We start from the raw sequence: 14206 nt of genomic DNA on the forward strand, positions 1-14206 counted from the left end.
GGAAGTAAAATGCATACGCTTTTATCATTATTATAGCAAGGTGATGAAATCTGAAATTAGATCGAAACAGTATTACTCCCCGTATTTCAAATTTGTACACACATCCTGATATAAAGTAAATCAGTCTAGAGTCCCATTGCCCGTAAGACCTCCCTGGGTGGGCAAAGGATTTTTCATTCCCTGAAGATTCAAGCCTGGGTTCATCTTTCATTAAAACCTGATCCCACTCTTTCTTGTGGCGCTACCTGTTTACCAATCACCTAGACTCTAAAACCTCTGAATCGTCCTTGAATACTTCCTCCTTTCCCTAACCTTATACATATAACTGATGAATAAGGATTTGGGTCCTGACAATTCCACTGTCTCTATCATTGTTGGACCACCCACATTCACCACCCTCATTATCATTTGATTATTTATATTCATGTCTTAATCTCCTTAACAATAAGTTATACTCTGTGTGGACAGAATTGGTTTCTCATTTATGTTTAGTTCTCCTATAGGACCTAGTTCAGTGGTAAGAGAAGCTACCCACTTTCTTTCTCAAGAGAGAAGAAAAACAACCAAGTCTTTTAAAATTTGGGAATATCCTACTGCCTGTGATTGTGCTCTCTCTGGTTAAGGAAAGTGAAATGACCAATGAACAACAGAATGACTACAGACCAATATCTAGACGTAACATCAATGAAAATAGAAATATTAAGTTCACAGTGATCATTAGAAAGATGTCCCAAATAATAATTTAAGGAGAATTAATTCAATGACTTCATTAGCATAGCAATCATTCTCCTATAAACTCTTTCAACTTTCTTTGTAAAGCTGGGGAAAGCATTTCCATTCTTAGTACTCTAACCTTTATTATAGTTGGGTCATAATCAAGCCTACAAAATTATCAAGCAATTTTACAGTCTGGGAAGCTAGAATGAATGCAACTATTACACAGCTGATAAAAAATAAATAAAGGAAAACTGATAAAAGATGTTTTCATCCCCACTCAAAGTTCTCTCCAACTAAATAAAACTACAACTCTCTCAGCTAACCCAGAGCCAGAAGCCTAAAAATTCTGGCTTCCTGGCTGGTCTATTTCTCCAGGGAAAAGGTCAGTCTGTTGTTCAAAATCCAAAAGGAAAATCTGCAAATGTTTGGAGAGAGAAACTCAAGGAAAAAAGTCAAATACGTGTATTCTCAATACCCAAAGCATATGAACCATTTCTCCCATATTAGTTGCTTATCTTCAAATAAGCTAGAAGTCATTTCTAATTCGTTGCCATCAGAAACAAATCCGAGAAAAAATCACGGACTAAACTAATGATTCTCAACTGAGGGCATTATTCTTCCCATCAGATATTTGGCAACATTCAAAGATATTTTTAGTTGTCACAACTCAGGGAATGCTACTGACATCCAGTAGGCAGAGCCAAGGGACGCTGCTAAACATTTCACAATACACAAAAGAGTCCCCTTTCCCCATCCAAAACATAATTATCTCTCCCAAATATCAACAGTGCTGAGGGCGAGAAGCCCTAGGCTAATCTTACCTGGACCTTTGACACTGTTACACAAGTTAATGGTGAGGTCATCTACAATCCTAGAGAGTGACTCAAAATCAGCCACGTTGTATGCATGAATATCATCAGGATCCGTCGCAATCATCTTTAACTCATCTTCATCAGCATTTTTAATACCTTGCAAAAAAAAAGGATACATCAAATTAAAAGCATTTGGATTTTCAATGTTAACTAGAACATACATATGATTTTCCTCAATAATAAAATGACTATCTCTGGCACAAAATAGAAACAAATAAAAAAATAATGTGAACTAAAGGCTATTCTGAATTGGCTTCTTCTAAATGCTTCTAGCACCAATTTCCCATCAAAAAGTGTCTCTAGAGTGTTTTCTCTGGAAAGTAAAATAATGGATATCAAAAATAAACACGGTGCCACAGAAAACCAAACAGGGATTTTCCTGCATCCTACTAATAGTACATTTGTCCTCCTGACCCATTACTTTCTTCCAAGAAGCCATGTAGTTGTATCCCATTACAAGGGGAAAAGAAGAAAATGAGTTGACTTCTTGGCATATCTTTTTGATAAATTATGTGATAGGGAAAATATGTTTAATAAATTATGTGATAGGGAAAATATGTTTATGTGTTTATGCTTCAAAAATATTTTAATTACAAAAATATCCTCAGCTTTTGTAACCCCAGGGGCACTGCTAGCCTTTCGAGGGCTTACCAATAGCAAACAACTCCACGCCTTCATCCTTGAGTTTCTTTGAAGGTGCCTCAACATCATCTTGTGATTTTCCGTCAGTGATGAGAACACCAATTTTTCGAGCTCGAGGCCTCATGCCAGCTTGGGTCTTGAAGCTCTGTTGACGAATGAAATTCAAAGCCATGCCTAGTGGGATTTTTAAAAGAGAATCAGTCGTATCATTACTCAGCCACAAGTTCTGACCAAAAGCAAGACCTAAAAGTGCACGAGGCTGTCCTTACTCACCTGTGAGAGTATTGCCTCCTTTGTATGGTAAGTTTGCCACTGCTTGCAACAAGCTCGTCTTGTCTCTGTGAGCATTTAACTGCCACTCTGTTCTGGGATCCCCACTGTACTGAGCAAGGGCTAAAATAACACCACTGGCATTAGCATATATAAAAAAGTAGGACAAAAATGTCTAAAGGTCTTCAATATTGCCAGACCTACCAATTTGTACTCTTTTGGGACCAATTTCAAAGACTTCCACAATGCGAGAAATGAAACTCCTCACGGTTCTAAAATTTGCCCGGCCAATGCTCCATGATCCATCCACCAGCAACACAATGTCTGCTTCCGCTCTGGTGAGACACTCCATTCCTGACATGGCAATCATGAGACAGGACAGAGTAAGGAGCAAATTCTTAGTAGAATGACTTCCTAGCCATGCCTCTGCCATCCCTGGATGCTCAGTGTTGCCTAGCTGCTTCAGTTCTGTAGCTTAGCTTGGTGATTTGGAGGTCAAGACTCCAAAAATATGTCAATATGATTCATTAACCTCAAATAACATTCATAAGGATCACCAATTCCTCCAATGATATTTCAATGGCAAATCTTTCCTTCATCTTTGACTCTTTCCTGACTACAGTCATAGATGCTGGAGACTTAAATTAAACCATCATTGTATTTGAAAGGGCTTACAAACCCAAGAGCTGTAATAATTGAATGAGAATGTATAGCCATCTGGCGACAAGGCATTAATAATTTTAATAAAATTTTAATGTGATCTAAAAATTAGATGCAGCATTTTTTTGTAATATGTAATGGTCATTGGCAGACAAATACGAAATGAACTGATAAAATGTGTGAGCTAAAAAAGGTTTTAGCTTAAAACATGTTCTAAAATAATTAAGCTTCGGGCAATTATTACATATATTATGAAGGATTACACACATGAATCTTTATTAGACCTTTTGGAAGTAAAGATACCTTGTTCTAAAACCTGATAGCTACTATACTATTGAGTTGCTAGCTATTTAACTTTATCATGTACTATGTAAAACAATCAGGTAAATACAGATGGTGAAGTCTGCACATTTAAAAAATCAAGAAAGAAGGAAGACAATTTAGAAAAGTATGCAAACAAATATACAAATTGAGAGCTTTAGAGACAACAAGCACAAACACTGATACAAAGCTAGGGTGCTTTGGAAAGAGAAAAATCCCAATATCCTCAGTGCACAAGCTACAAAATAAAAATATAAGTCAGTTAATATCATCATAACAGAAACAACAGAACATTCATACAAAACAGCAGGATTTGACACTTTGACTTATTTTGTCCACATCCACATTTTTTAAATCCCCTCTTTTCTGGAAGCTTACATTACCAGCTATGACTTTTCCAACTTCTTGCCGTGGTAGCATCCGAGAAAATTAAATGATGCTCATCACACTACAACGGCATCCTTTGCATATAGTACCTCCCATCAGGACTGAAGACTCCCAAATACCACTCCAAACACCTAAGCCTTTGCAAGCCTGCCCCTACTCTGCCCAGGTCTACTCCTTTTTATCAAATGATGGAAAACATTTAGAGGTAAATTCTATCCACTACTTCCACCTCTAAGAACATTCAAAGCTAGCTTCATGCACATCAAAGCAATAACTGTGACAGGAGCAGAAAAATCTAGAGAGCTTATGCTTCCATGTTGCTTACCAAGTCATGGCTGTCCACCTATTTATGTAACCTAACTCTGCTTGCTCAGCCCAAATAAATCATTTCTGCAACTACTTTAACAAAATAACATTGCATTTTAGTTATTAAAAAGAGAGAAAATGTATGTAACCTACCCATTGCAAAACCTCAGCTTTAAATAATACAGTACTATGTAACCAATGCAAATGCTGACAAGATAGGCCTTAAAAAACACTGTCAAAGGTATGTTTAGCCAGCTGTTTGAAGATACCTTTTTAAGCGTGCAAATTATTTAAGCATATTGTAGTATAAAGTGTTTATATTTGCTTTTCACTGTGTGACTAACCTAACAGTTCACATTTGAAATAGCATCATAATATTAAGTTTTCCTGGGGAAATGTAACTCAGTTTCTTACCAGAGGATAAAATTGGCATGACAGTTGTATCAGAAAGGGTTGTCATTTCTTGTCCAACAAGGGGTGAACTCTCTCCTCCATCGAACATTCCAAAAACATTTACTTTATAGGTGGTACCTGCCCTGAAATGTTAAAATATATAGTTTGTATGTAGAACTGGCTCAAGAGGTAGCACATTTTGCTTTGTTAAACACATTCATCTTGATTTTACAAACGTCCACTTACAGCAAGTTAAAAGGTACTGCTTCTAAGCAATGGGCTTTAAGAAAATAATTTAAATGCTGTATATTGCAAGGTAACATAAAGTACCTAGCACAATGCCTGGCACATAGCAACCTCAATAAATTTCATCCTCTCTAATCTGCTAAAAGTAAACAATGAGTATTTATATAGATTTCAATATCGTTGAATGAATGATTGAGACAAACAAACTTTCCAAAAGGCAATGCACAGTAGTCCATTCTTCCTACTGTGATGAATGTAGGGTGCTGTTCAAACTCAGACTTCCTTGTTTTCCACTGCACAGCCTGAAGCGAGACCTTTAATCAGCCCACCCTTTCCCGTTCCTGCCAGCTGGCACCAAGCACAAAGTCCTGCTTCTCTCTCCCATGGCCCACCCTGGAAGAGGATTCATATTCAGCATCTCAGTGTGAGTCACCTGGGCCTTTCCAGAAGGCACAAGAACCCCCACATTTCAACAGGCCTGGCTAGGGACAAGCTGCTTTTGGTGACATTGTGAAACATGAAAGTTAATTTTTAAAAAAGCAGGATGTTATTGAAAAGATGCCATTCCTAACCATTAAAATGTCACAAAAAACTCAGCTTGGCCTCTGAATCCTAACCTCATCTTCCGTAAGAACAAGACTAAGAAAGCAACTTCAGCTGATTTTAAGCACTCTGCTGGCAATCAGACACATAAGTGATTATCTGTGTAAGTCCTACTAATTTACATAAGCTATTCGATCTTTTAACCATAACTGAATATAGTTCATTCCTACCTAAGTTCCTCCAAAACAACTGTATTGTCATATGGTCCAACCACTAACTCCCCCAGTCTTCTGTCATCCCCCGTAGGGTGGAAAGTGACTTTATAACCCTTTACTTCCCCAGGGGCAGGCTCCCAAGTCACTCGGAAGCTTGACATGGTTGGGTCAGATGTTTTGAGGTTTCTGGGTGATTTAAACCGAGAAGCTGTAAAGATAAAAATGTTTTAAAATATTATCCATAAGACTAGGTTTGGGGTTTTTTATTACCCCCTGCAATAAGAAATCAGATTAGCGATATCTAAGTGATGTACATGGGAATCATCGCAAACACAACACTTCAAATTGTATATTTATAAAATGTGGTAGCACCAGACATAACATCCAATAAAAATCCTGATAACGAAGTGCTACCCAAATGGATATATAAATAATTCTCACTATTCATAAGATCATATTAGCATTAGAACATTAATATGTAGAATCATTTTACCAGGATTAGTATGCTAATCAGGATCCCATCTGATTATTATAATCTAATTTACTATGGAATTAATTTTAGGCACTAACAAATAAAGTAGATGTATTAAAGCCTTCCTTTAATATATTATACTCTTGCCCCCCCTCCAAAAAAAAAATTATTTTATACCTGTTGTTCCTGATCCTTGCCTAAGCTTTCCTTCTCCTGTCTTGTATATTGGGAGAACTGTAATGTCATATGTGGTCTGGGGCTGAAGTCGTTTTAACACTGTTGAGGTGACTGTGGGTGGCACTTTAGCAACCATTTGTCTCCCTCCCCCACGGGGGCGATACACAACACGGTAGTTGATGACTTTCCCAGGTGCTGGTTTCCAGGTAACTCTCATTGTGTTTTCTGTTTCTTCATCCACTTTCAAGGTTTTTGAATCTGGGGATACTGTGGGATAAAAGGAGATTACAATGTATACCGTGTTGAAAGAAAATATACATGTCTTCTTTCCCATTTATGTGAAAAGAAACTGTGGTTTCTTAGATATGTACAGTATTCTTTTGCTTAGCAATGTGATCTCTCATAAATTCATGATGGTGTGTGAGCCTAATCTCCGTGAGATCACGGTAAGATGTTTTCTCTTTATCTAGCTAATAACTAAAAAATGGAAGTTCATATTTCACGGATTTCCTTTTGCATTCTAGAGACTTTAGTAAAGAAAACATCCATTTCCGGAGATGAGCTTTAGAATTTTTATTATATTTCCATCCGTAAAGAATTCCAGTAGCAATCATGCTGTGGAGAATACTAAAAATCATGAATGCAGGGTCAGAAATATTATTTGGGTCTTTTCAGTAAAAAGTATGGTCCATAAATGATTAGCCAGAGTTGACTATAGTTAACCCTATTTTTGTGACTGCCACTGACATGAACACAAAAGAATAGGAAACTCTAACACATAAAAATATCTCCAGGGTTCTAAAAACAAACTGGTATACACTGAGTGTTTTAGGGAACACTATGTAAAAAGTGTTTGATAAATATATAATCAATGTTTTTTATTAAATTATCTTTTACTAATATTTCACAATTATTAATAACTATATCAGTATCAGAAACAGATCACTAAACATCCACAAAAAGCCAACACACATCCCTTTTCTTTTACAAAGTTAAAGCATATAAGCAAGATCATTTCACTCAGTTCAATAATCTTAGCATTCAAAGATAATAAGCAATTTCTACACAAAGACACTAAACTGAAGGAAACAGTGCAAAGAACATTTCTTGATCCTAAGAGAAATTTTCATGTAAAGAATCTTTCTTGATCCTATGAGAAATTTTCGTGTTCAAACAGGCAAGGGCCACTTGTAACAACTAAAAAATCGAAATAAACTAAATACGTATATTGAACAAAATTTTTCAAACACTGGATATCAGGCAAGGTAGGACAGTGATCCCTGAGAGATAAAAACAAACGGGAGTGAGATTTATGATTATCCTGGCTTATTGCTTAGACAGAATTTCCAGCCCCAGTTCAGGAAGAGGGAAAGCAGATGGAGCCTGATGATCTCACTTAGATCTCACTTAGAGGAGATGGTTTTGTGAGTTAGGGGAGGCCAAGGCATCTAGAATTGCAGAGCAGAGTACTGAAGAGGAGATGGTGTAACAGAGGGAAAAGCTCCAGAAATCTGCAAGCGGTCCTCCTGGAATCTTCAGCCCAGTGCTAATCAGTGCATATGTATGAGGAAACCACCCAAAGCTAGGGAAAGAACTACTCAAAAGCAGCAGAAGGAACAATTATTTCCTAGGGTTCATGCAGTCTCCCAGTGATGCCCCATTAATGGGGCAAAATTATCCCTAAACTAAGGGATTCTCTGGTCTGGTTGTAACAGAACTTAAATGGAAGCTTGAGAAAGATTAAACTACTCCAAATAACTTAACTGAATCCCAGAGCAAAGCTTAAAGATGTTTATAAGAAGGTAAAAATATCTGGCACCCAACAAAGTAAAATTCACAAAGTCTGACATCTCATAAAAATTACCAGACATGCAAAGAAGGAAAAAATATGACTTATGTTATAGACTGAGTGACTGTGTCTCCTGAAAATTCATCTGTTAAAGCCTTCACCTCTAATGTGATGGTATTTGGAGTTAGGACCTTGGAAAGGTAATCAGGATTAAATACAGTAGTAAGATTAGGGTCCTAATCTGATGGGGCTGAAATCCTTATAAGAGGAAGAGGAGACATCAGAGCATGATCTCTCTCTCTCTCTCTCTCTCTCTCCCCCCACCTCCATGCGGAGACTGGGGAAAGGCCACGTGAGGACATAGTGAGAAGATGGCCATCTGTGAGTCATGAACTGACTTCTCAATAGAAATCAAATTGTGCCAGAATTTTGATCTTGGACTTCTAGCCTCTAGAAGTATGAGAAAATAAATTTCTGTTGTTTAAGCCACCACTTAATGGTATTTTGTTGTGGCAGTTACAGCTAAGACAACCCATAAGAAGAAGAAAAATCAACCAATAGAAACAGCATCAGAAATGACATATATGACATAATTATTCAAAAGGGACAGTAAAACAGCTATTACAACTATATCCCACATGTTAATAATGCGAGAAAAAGTATTAGGCATGTTAAGTAAAGATATAGAACATATAAAAGAGACTCAAACCAAACTTCGAGATGAAAACTACAATGTCTAAGATTAAACATTTGGAAATTGTGGAAAGAAAATTAGTGAACCTGTTGACATGGTAATAGAAACTATCTGAAATCAAACACAAGGGGAAAAAAGATTGAAAGGCTGAACAGCACAATACTAAGCTGTGTGATAACCTCAAACAAATTAATACATGTATAATTGGAGTACCTAAAGAGAATGGGGTGTAATAAAGTATTTTTAAAAAATAATGGTCTAAATATTTTCAAATTTTATAAAAGTATAAACTCGCAGATCCAAGAAACTCAATAAGCCCCAAGCACAAGTATGAAAAAAACTTCATCAAGGCCCATCAGAAACAAATTGCTTCAAATCGGTGATAAAAAGAAAATTTTTAAAGCAGCTATGTAAGCAAAAGATACATTATATAGAAAGGACAAATAATGACAAAATAGATAAAGAAATTCAATATATGGTGGGGCGCCTGGTGGGTGGGTCAGTCGTTGAGTGTCCGACTTCAGCTCAGGTCATGATCTCGGGACTCGTGGGTTCAAGCTCTGCATCGGGCTTTGTGCTGACAGCTCAGAGCCTGCAGCCTGCTTTGGTTTCTGTTGTCTCTCTCTTTGGATTCTCTCTCTCTCTCTCTCTCTTTCTGTGCCCCTCACCTGCTCACACTCTGTCTCTCTGTTTCTCTCTCAAAAGTAAATAAACATTAAAAAAAAAAAGAAATTCAATATATGGTTATGGATTGTTTCTGGGAGATGCAAAAGTATACGTTAAACTTAGAGTAAACTGGTTGCAATTTTTTATTTTAGGGTTTAAAGACACTAAGAATTCTCAGCAAAGCCCATTACTTTCTATAAATACTAACATTTATTCAGATTAATCCTCAATTCTCTATTACTATTCTCTAGGTAAGTAAACTATTATTTATATATACATATGATATTTATATTTATTATATTTTTTTCAAAGGAAAAATGTAAAGTCCTTACAAAAACTTTTGGAAATAGTATAAGAAAGAGCACTATATAGAATAACAATCTATTTGGATTAGTATCATTTCCAATTGTCACAAATATTGAGTAAGTTGATGTGTGTCTAACACTTTTCTAGAAAAGATTGTGCTAATGTTTCTGACCTCTTGTTTCTATTCCTAAATTTTTATTCAGTGGAACAAAGTGTATCTCTCTTGCACAAAATTTCCAGACCAACTTCTCACAACTCAGAATTGAGAAAAATTAACAGTTAATTCTTACAAGTGTTGGTCTTGTAAGACACCTATATCCCCCAAAATATGAGATCCCAAACCTCAAAACAGTCCCAAATTTAGATGTTAGTAACAAATTTTGTAAATCATACTTTGAAATGCTTCAAGGAACGCAATTATATTCCTGCCTTTTAATTCTTTAAAATAAAAGAATCGAGGTGAAATAAGGTACAACATATCTTACCCTAGTCTTCATGGAAAACTTTAAAGTTTAGGGCAAAAAAAAAAAAAAAAAAAAAAAGCCTCGCTGGCTTCCCATGAGCAAAAAGCAAAAATTTTCACTTCATTGATAGGTATGCCACGTGCTGTAAAAGGGTGCAACATTCACATCTGTAAGTGCTTTTCATGTTTTAGAAGCTCTCACAAGATGCTTTCCAACACCCACTGTACCTCTGCTAACCCAGCTGCCATAAACTCGAGCGCCAATAGAAAGGTTCCCATCTGCTGGCTTTCTAGCCACAATCCATGGTTTTCATTGTGTCAGCATTTTGCACACCATGTTGCCGAGTTTCAGGTGAAAGCACTCCCGAAAATATTTCCACAATGTCCCCTTGGAAGTTTATGAGAAACTCTGAGAGCATGACCTAGTGACTCTGCCCATTTATCCATACTTTAGGATTCATCCACCACCCAAGTACCACATCTGACTCCGATTTCTCAAGTACTTTCTAAACTGCTTTACTTTCCACAGAGAGGGCAAAATAAAATACAACAACAAAATAGAAGTAGAACAAAGAAAGTTTCTTGTCTTCTCTATCATTTGCTTAGATGTTTGAGCAGTTTGTGCACAAATGAAACTCTGAAAACTGTACGTTTCATTCCTGCCTACTCTGCTCCTAGTTCAAAAGAGGCCTTTCTGTTCACTTACCTTTAACTCAATCAATTAGTCAAAAAAATATTGAAAATTTCTTAGAGGCTCAGCTTCTTAGAGATGAAGGTTTATTTAGGGTTTCTGTTAACATATTTGCTTTTGGCTAAAACATATCCCCTGTGGAGATTTTCAGTCCCAAATAAATATTTGAAGACTTAGTCTTTTTGGAAGAAGACACAAATGAGAAGATTTTTGAAAAAGCTCCCCTCTAAATACAGATACTTTTGTAACTGCTCAATCACATGAACTGTATCTTCACTCCTACAAATAAAGTTGGCTATATGTGTAATATCTGGCCTAGTTTATGAAATGATTTCTCTTTACAACAAATAAAGTTCTGCCAGATGAACTTCTGCCAAATTTTTAAACTACATCAGCCAATATATTCAGACACAAGAGTTCATTTACTACCATGGAAACCAATCATGTGAATATCTGAGCAATGTGCCTTTTCACATATTTAAGTTTCCAATAAGGAGTTCGTTTTAAATCTGGTTAATTTTGCACAAATTTAAACTTGGACACATTCTTCTGAGTTTTCCAGTGATTAAAAAAAGAGAGAGATGAGTTCTTCAGACAACTCTGACCAAAAGACTTCAAGACAACTTAAAATCAGGATATAGGACTTATCTAAAATTGCTCATGTCACTTCCCTCTCTTCTCTTTTACCCAAAAAAATTCCCCACTTCTTCCACTTCTTTCTAATAAAAGGAAATTCAAGAAGGTCCCATTCTTTTCCCTTTTCCTCAAATCTTCCCAAAACAAAAGGAATAAAATCTTCTCCTACAAATTCTTAGAAATGCCTATACTTGGTGGTGCCTGGGTGGCTCAGCTGGTTAAGTGTCCAACTCCTGATTTCGGTTCAGGCCATGATCTCATGGTTCCTGGGATCAAGCACCACATCAGGCTCTGTTCTGACAGCAGCAAGCCCACTTGAGATTCTTTCTCTCCCTCTCTCTCGGTCCCTCCCCGGCTCATGCTTGCACTTGCTCTATCTCTCTCTTAAAATAAATAAATAAAGTTAAAAAAAATAAATTCCTATTGTTAACAAATGGTTTTTTAGGAAAGAGAATTATGAAATGCTGGCACATCTTTCACCAACCAGCTGATAATAAATGATGATAGGTCATTCAAAACTATTCACAGGAAGGAATATTAATGATATTAAGGTAAACCTAAGCCATCAAAAAACACTGAGTAGACTTTTGATTTAACCTTACCAAATATAAAAGGAATAAAATAAAGACTCTAGGAATCTAGCATTAGTCTTGGGTATATAATAATCATAGCTTCAATAGCCACTATCATTTATCAATCAACTCTAAGTGGCTCGGCACTATGCTTAGCGCTTTGCACACTGTCATTTCATTTAATCTCAAGTCAACTCTTAGGGACTTCAATCTACAGATAAGCAAACTGAAACTCAAGGGAAATTAAGTAATTTGCCCAAAGTCACATAGCTATAAACGTGCCTGCATTCTCTTTGTCTCCATAGCTCCTGATCTAACTAGCTGACCACTCTATCAGGAAAAAAGACAAAGAGACAAATATAGGTAGTTGGATGGGATTCGATATTTCAAAATTTGATATAATTTTTATACTAAATGAACCAAGCAAACTTGAATTTAAACCACATTCTTTAAAAGATGCTAATTTTTCAGACCCCATTTATCACATAAAAAGAAAGAAAGGCAAATGGTTAAACTGTCACTTGAGCTGATAGCTATTAGGTAGCACCAACACAAACACAAACACAAACACCCTCGTGCTGTTACCTACATTCAGTCGTGGCTTCTCCATTCAAAGGTTCTCCTTCTCCACTGCTGTAAACTGCAAATACTGAAACTTTGTATTTGGTCTCTGGCTGCAGATTTTCTATCACAGTATGAATTGCATCTCTGGGAAGACTTTTCTCTCCAGTCTCAATATCGTCATAAAGCGATTTCCATGAAACCCTGTAACCTCGAACCATTCCTGGAGCAGATGTCCAATAAGCCCCAATTGATGTGTCGGTGATATCTTTAGTAACTAAATCCTTAGGTGAACCACGTTCTAGAATAGAAATGAAAGGGAAATCATTTTTCTGTTATCTACTAGATACGTAAATATTCCTTCATCTTAGTGCACATGCTAACTTGCTGAATTCAGACTCAGTTTGTCTAAGGTTGCCCATTCCTTCTTTCTGAGCCACCTGTCCTTTCCTGTCAGTGCAGCAGACTGATGCACTCAAACTTTAGAATCGTATCTGATTCCTACCTATCACCCTGGTCCCTGTACGTCCAGTCAGATCGTAAAGCCCCTGAGGACAAGGATGACATCCAAACATGAAGGGGTACGTGCCTAAAAATGTTTTCTCTTCAAAGGGAAAATTGCACCTAAATCCCAAAATTTTTCATTTCATTCCGCTTTACAACATAGTCAGCCATCGTTCACAAAGATCTTTATATCTTTAGCATCATCTTTTTCTCTCTGATGTAACTTAAATAAGTTCATTTCAATGGATGACTTATAATAACTTCAACGACTTCATATCACTTGCAAATATTAATTCCAGCAATCGTTTTTTCATGAAAACTCTACTTGTTCATGCTATTTAAAAGTATAAGTGAAACCTTCCAATAGAGCTGAACTCTAATGAAACTAAAAACCACCAATTCCTCTGGAAAACTTAAAAGCCATCAGTCATCAAAATAAAACACACCACTTGTTCTAGCTGATCGAAAATGTCTGCTACTAAATTTTGGCTCTTTCAATTCAAAAAAGAAAAAAAAAATACAACCCAAATGGAAAAATATGGAAACCTCAACTTAATAGGAGGCACAGATGTCTTCCAATAAAACCCTCACTTTCCATAATTTAAATGTAAAATAAATATACAGGTCACTTTATATTGGCTACCTTTACTAGGGTTTATGCCACAGCATGACATAAATATAAAAGTATCTGTCTCTACAGCATACATTTCATCAGTAATTGTTTTATATTCAAGCAAATGATATATAATGTTGTTACAAGAATTTTGAAGACTATTATTTTACTTGAAGAGTAAAAATGAGTATCTTAAAAAATACTCATGACGAAACAACTACATTTCAGCACAAAAAGTAAAGGTAAGAATAAATTTAAAAAATAAATAAATCTGGATAGACAGAAACCTATCATACTGTAGAATTTAGAGGGAAAAATAAATAAAACAGGAGCTGGGCATCTTACCAGAGCCCAAGCACAAATGGAAAATTCTAACTCCATTAAAAATAACTTTAACTGCTGACAGGACATCTCATCTCTGGAGGGAAATTAGTTACATATTTCACTGAAACCCAGAATACTTATTTTCAAGAACACATTGACTTTTTTC

The 14206-nt window shown here is 36.2% G+C and overlaps 1 protein-coding gene across 5 annotated transcripts in view; it reads right to left on the reverse strand.

Annotated features, from left to right (window-relative positions):
• The window catches only part of COL12A1 (collagen type XII alpha 1 chain), a 116988-nt gene that overhangs the window by 68216 nt on the left and 34566 nt on the right, over nt 1-14206 (reverse strand). For 4 of the 5 annotated variants that reach the window (XM_049652882.1, XM_049652879.1, XM_049652880.1 and 1 more), the window contains 8 exons: nt 12628-12900; nt 6222-6488; nt 5588-5780; nt 4590-4711; nt 2706-2855; nt 2505-2624; nt 2241-2405; nt 1539-1685 (listed from right to left, as the gene is read on the reverse strand). In XM_049652882.1, coding sequence (XP_049508839.1) covers nt 1539-1685; nt 2241-2405; nt 2505-2624; nt 2706-2855; nt 4590-4711; nt 5588-5780; nt 6222-6488; nt 12628-12900 — 1437 coding nt within the window. The remainder of the gene's footprint in view (nt 1-1538; nt 1686-2240; nt 2406-2504; nt 2625-2705; nt 2856-4589; nt 4712-5587; nt 5781-6221; nt 6489-12627; nt 12901-14206) is intronic. The other variant, XM_049652881.1, reaches the window with a different exon arrangement.

Source organism: Panthera uncia (assembly GCF_023721935.1).
Source record: "Panthera uncia isolate 11264 chromosome B2 unlocalized genomic scaffold, Puncia_PCG_1.0 HiC_scaffold_24, whole genome shotgun sequence".
Classification (NCBI taxonomy): Eukaryota; Metazoa; Chordata; class Mammalia; order Carnivora; family Felidae; genus Panthera; species Panthera uncia.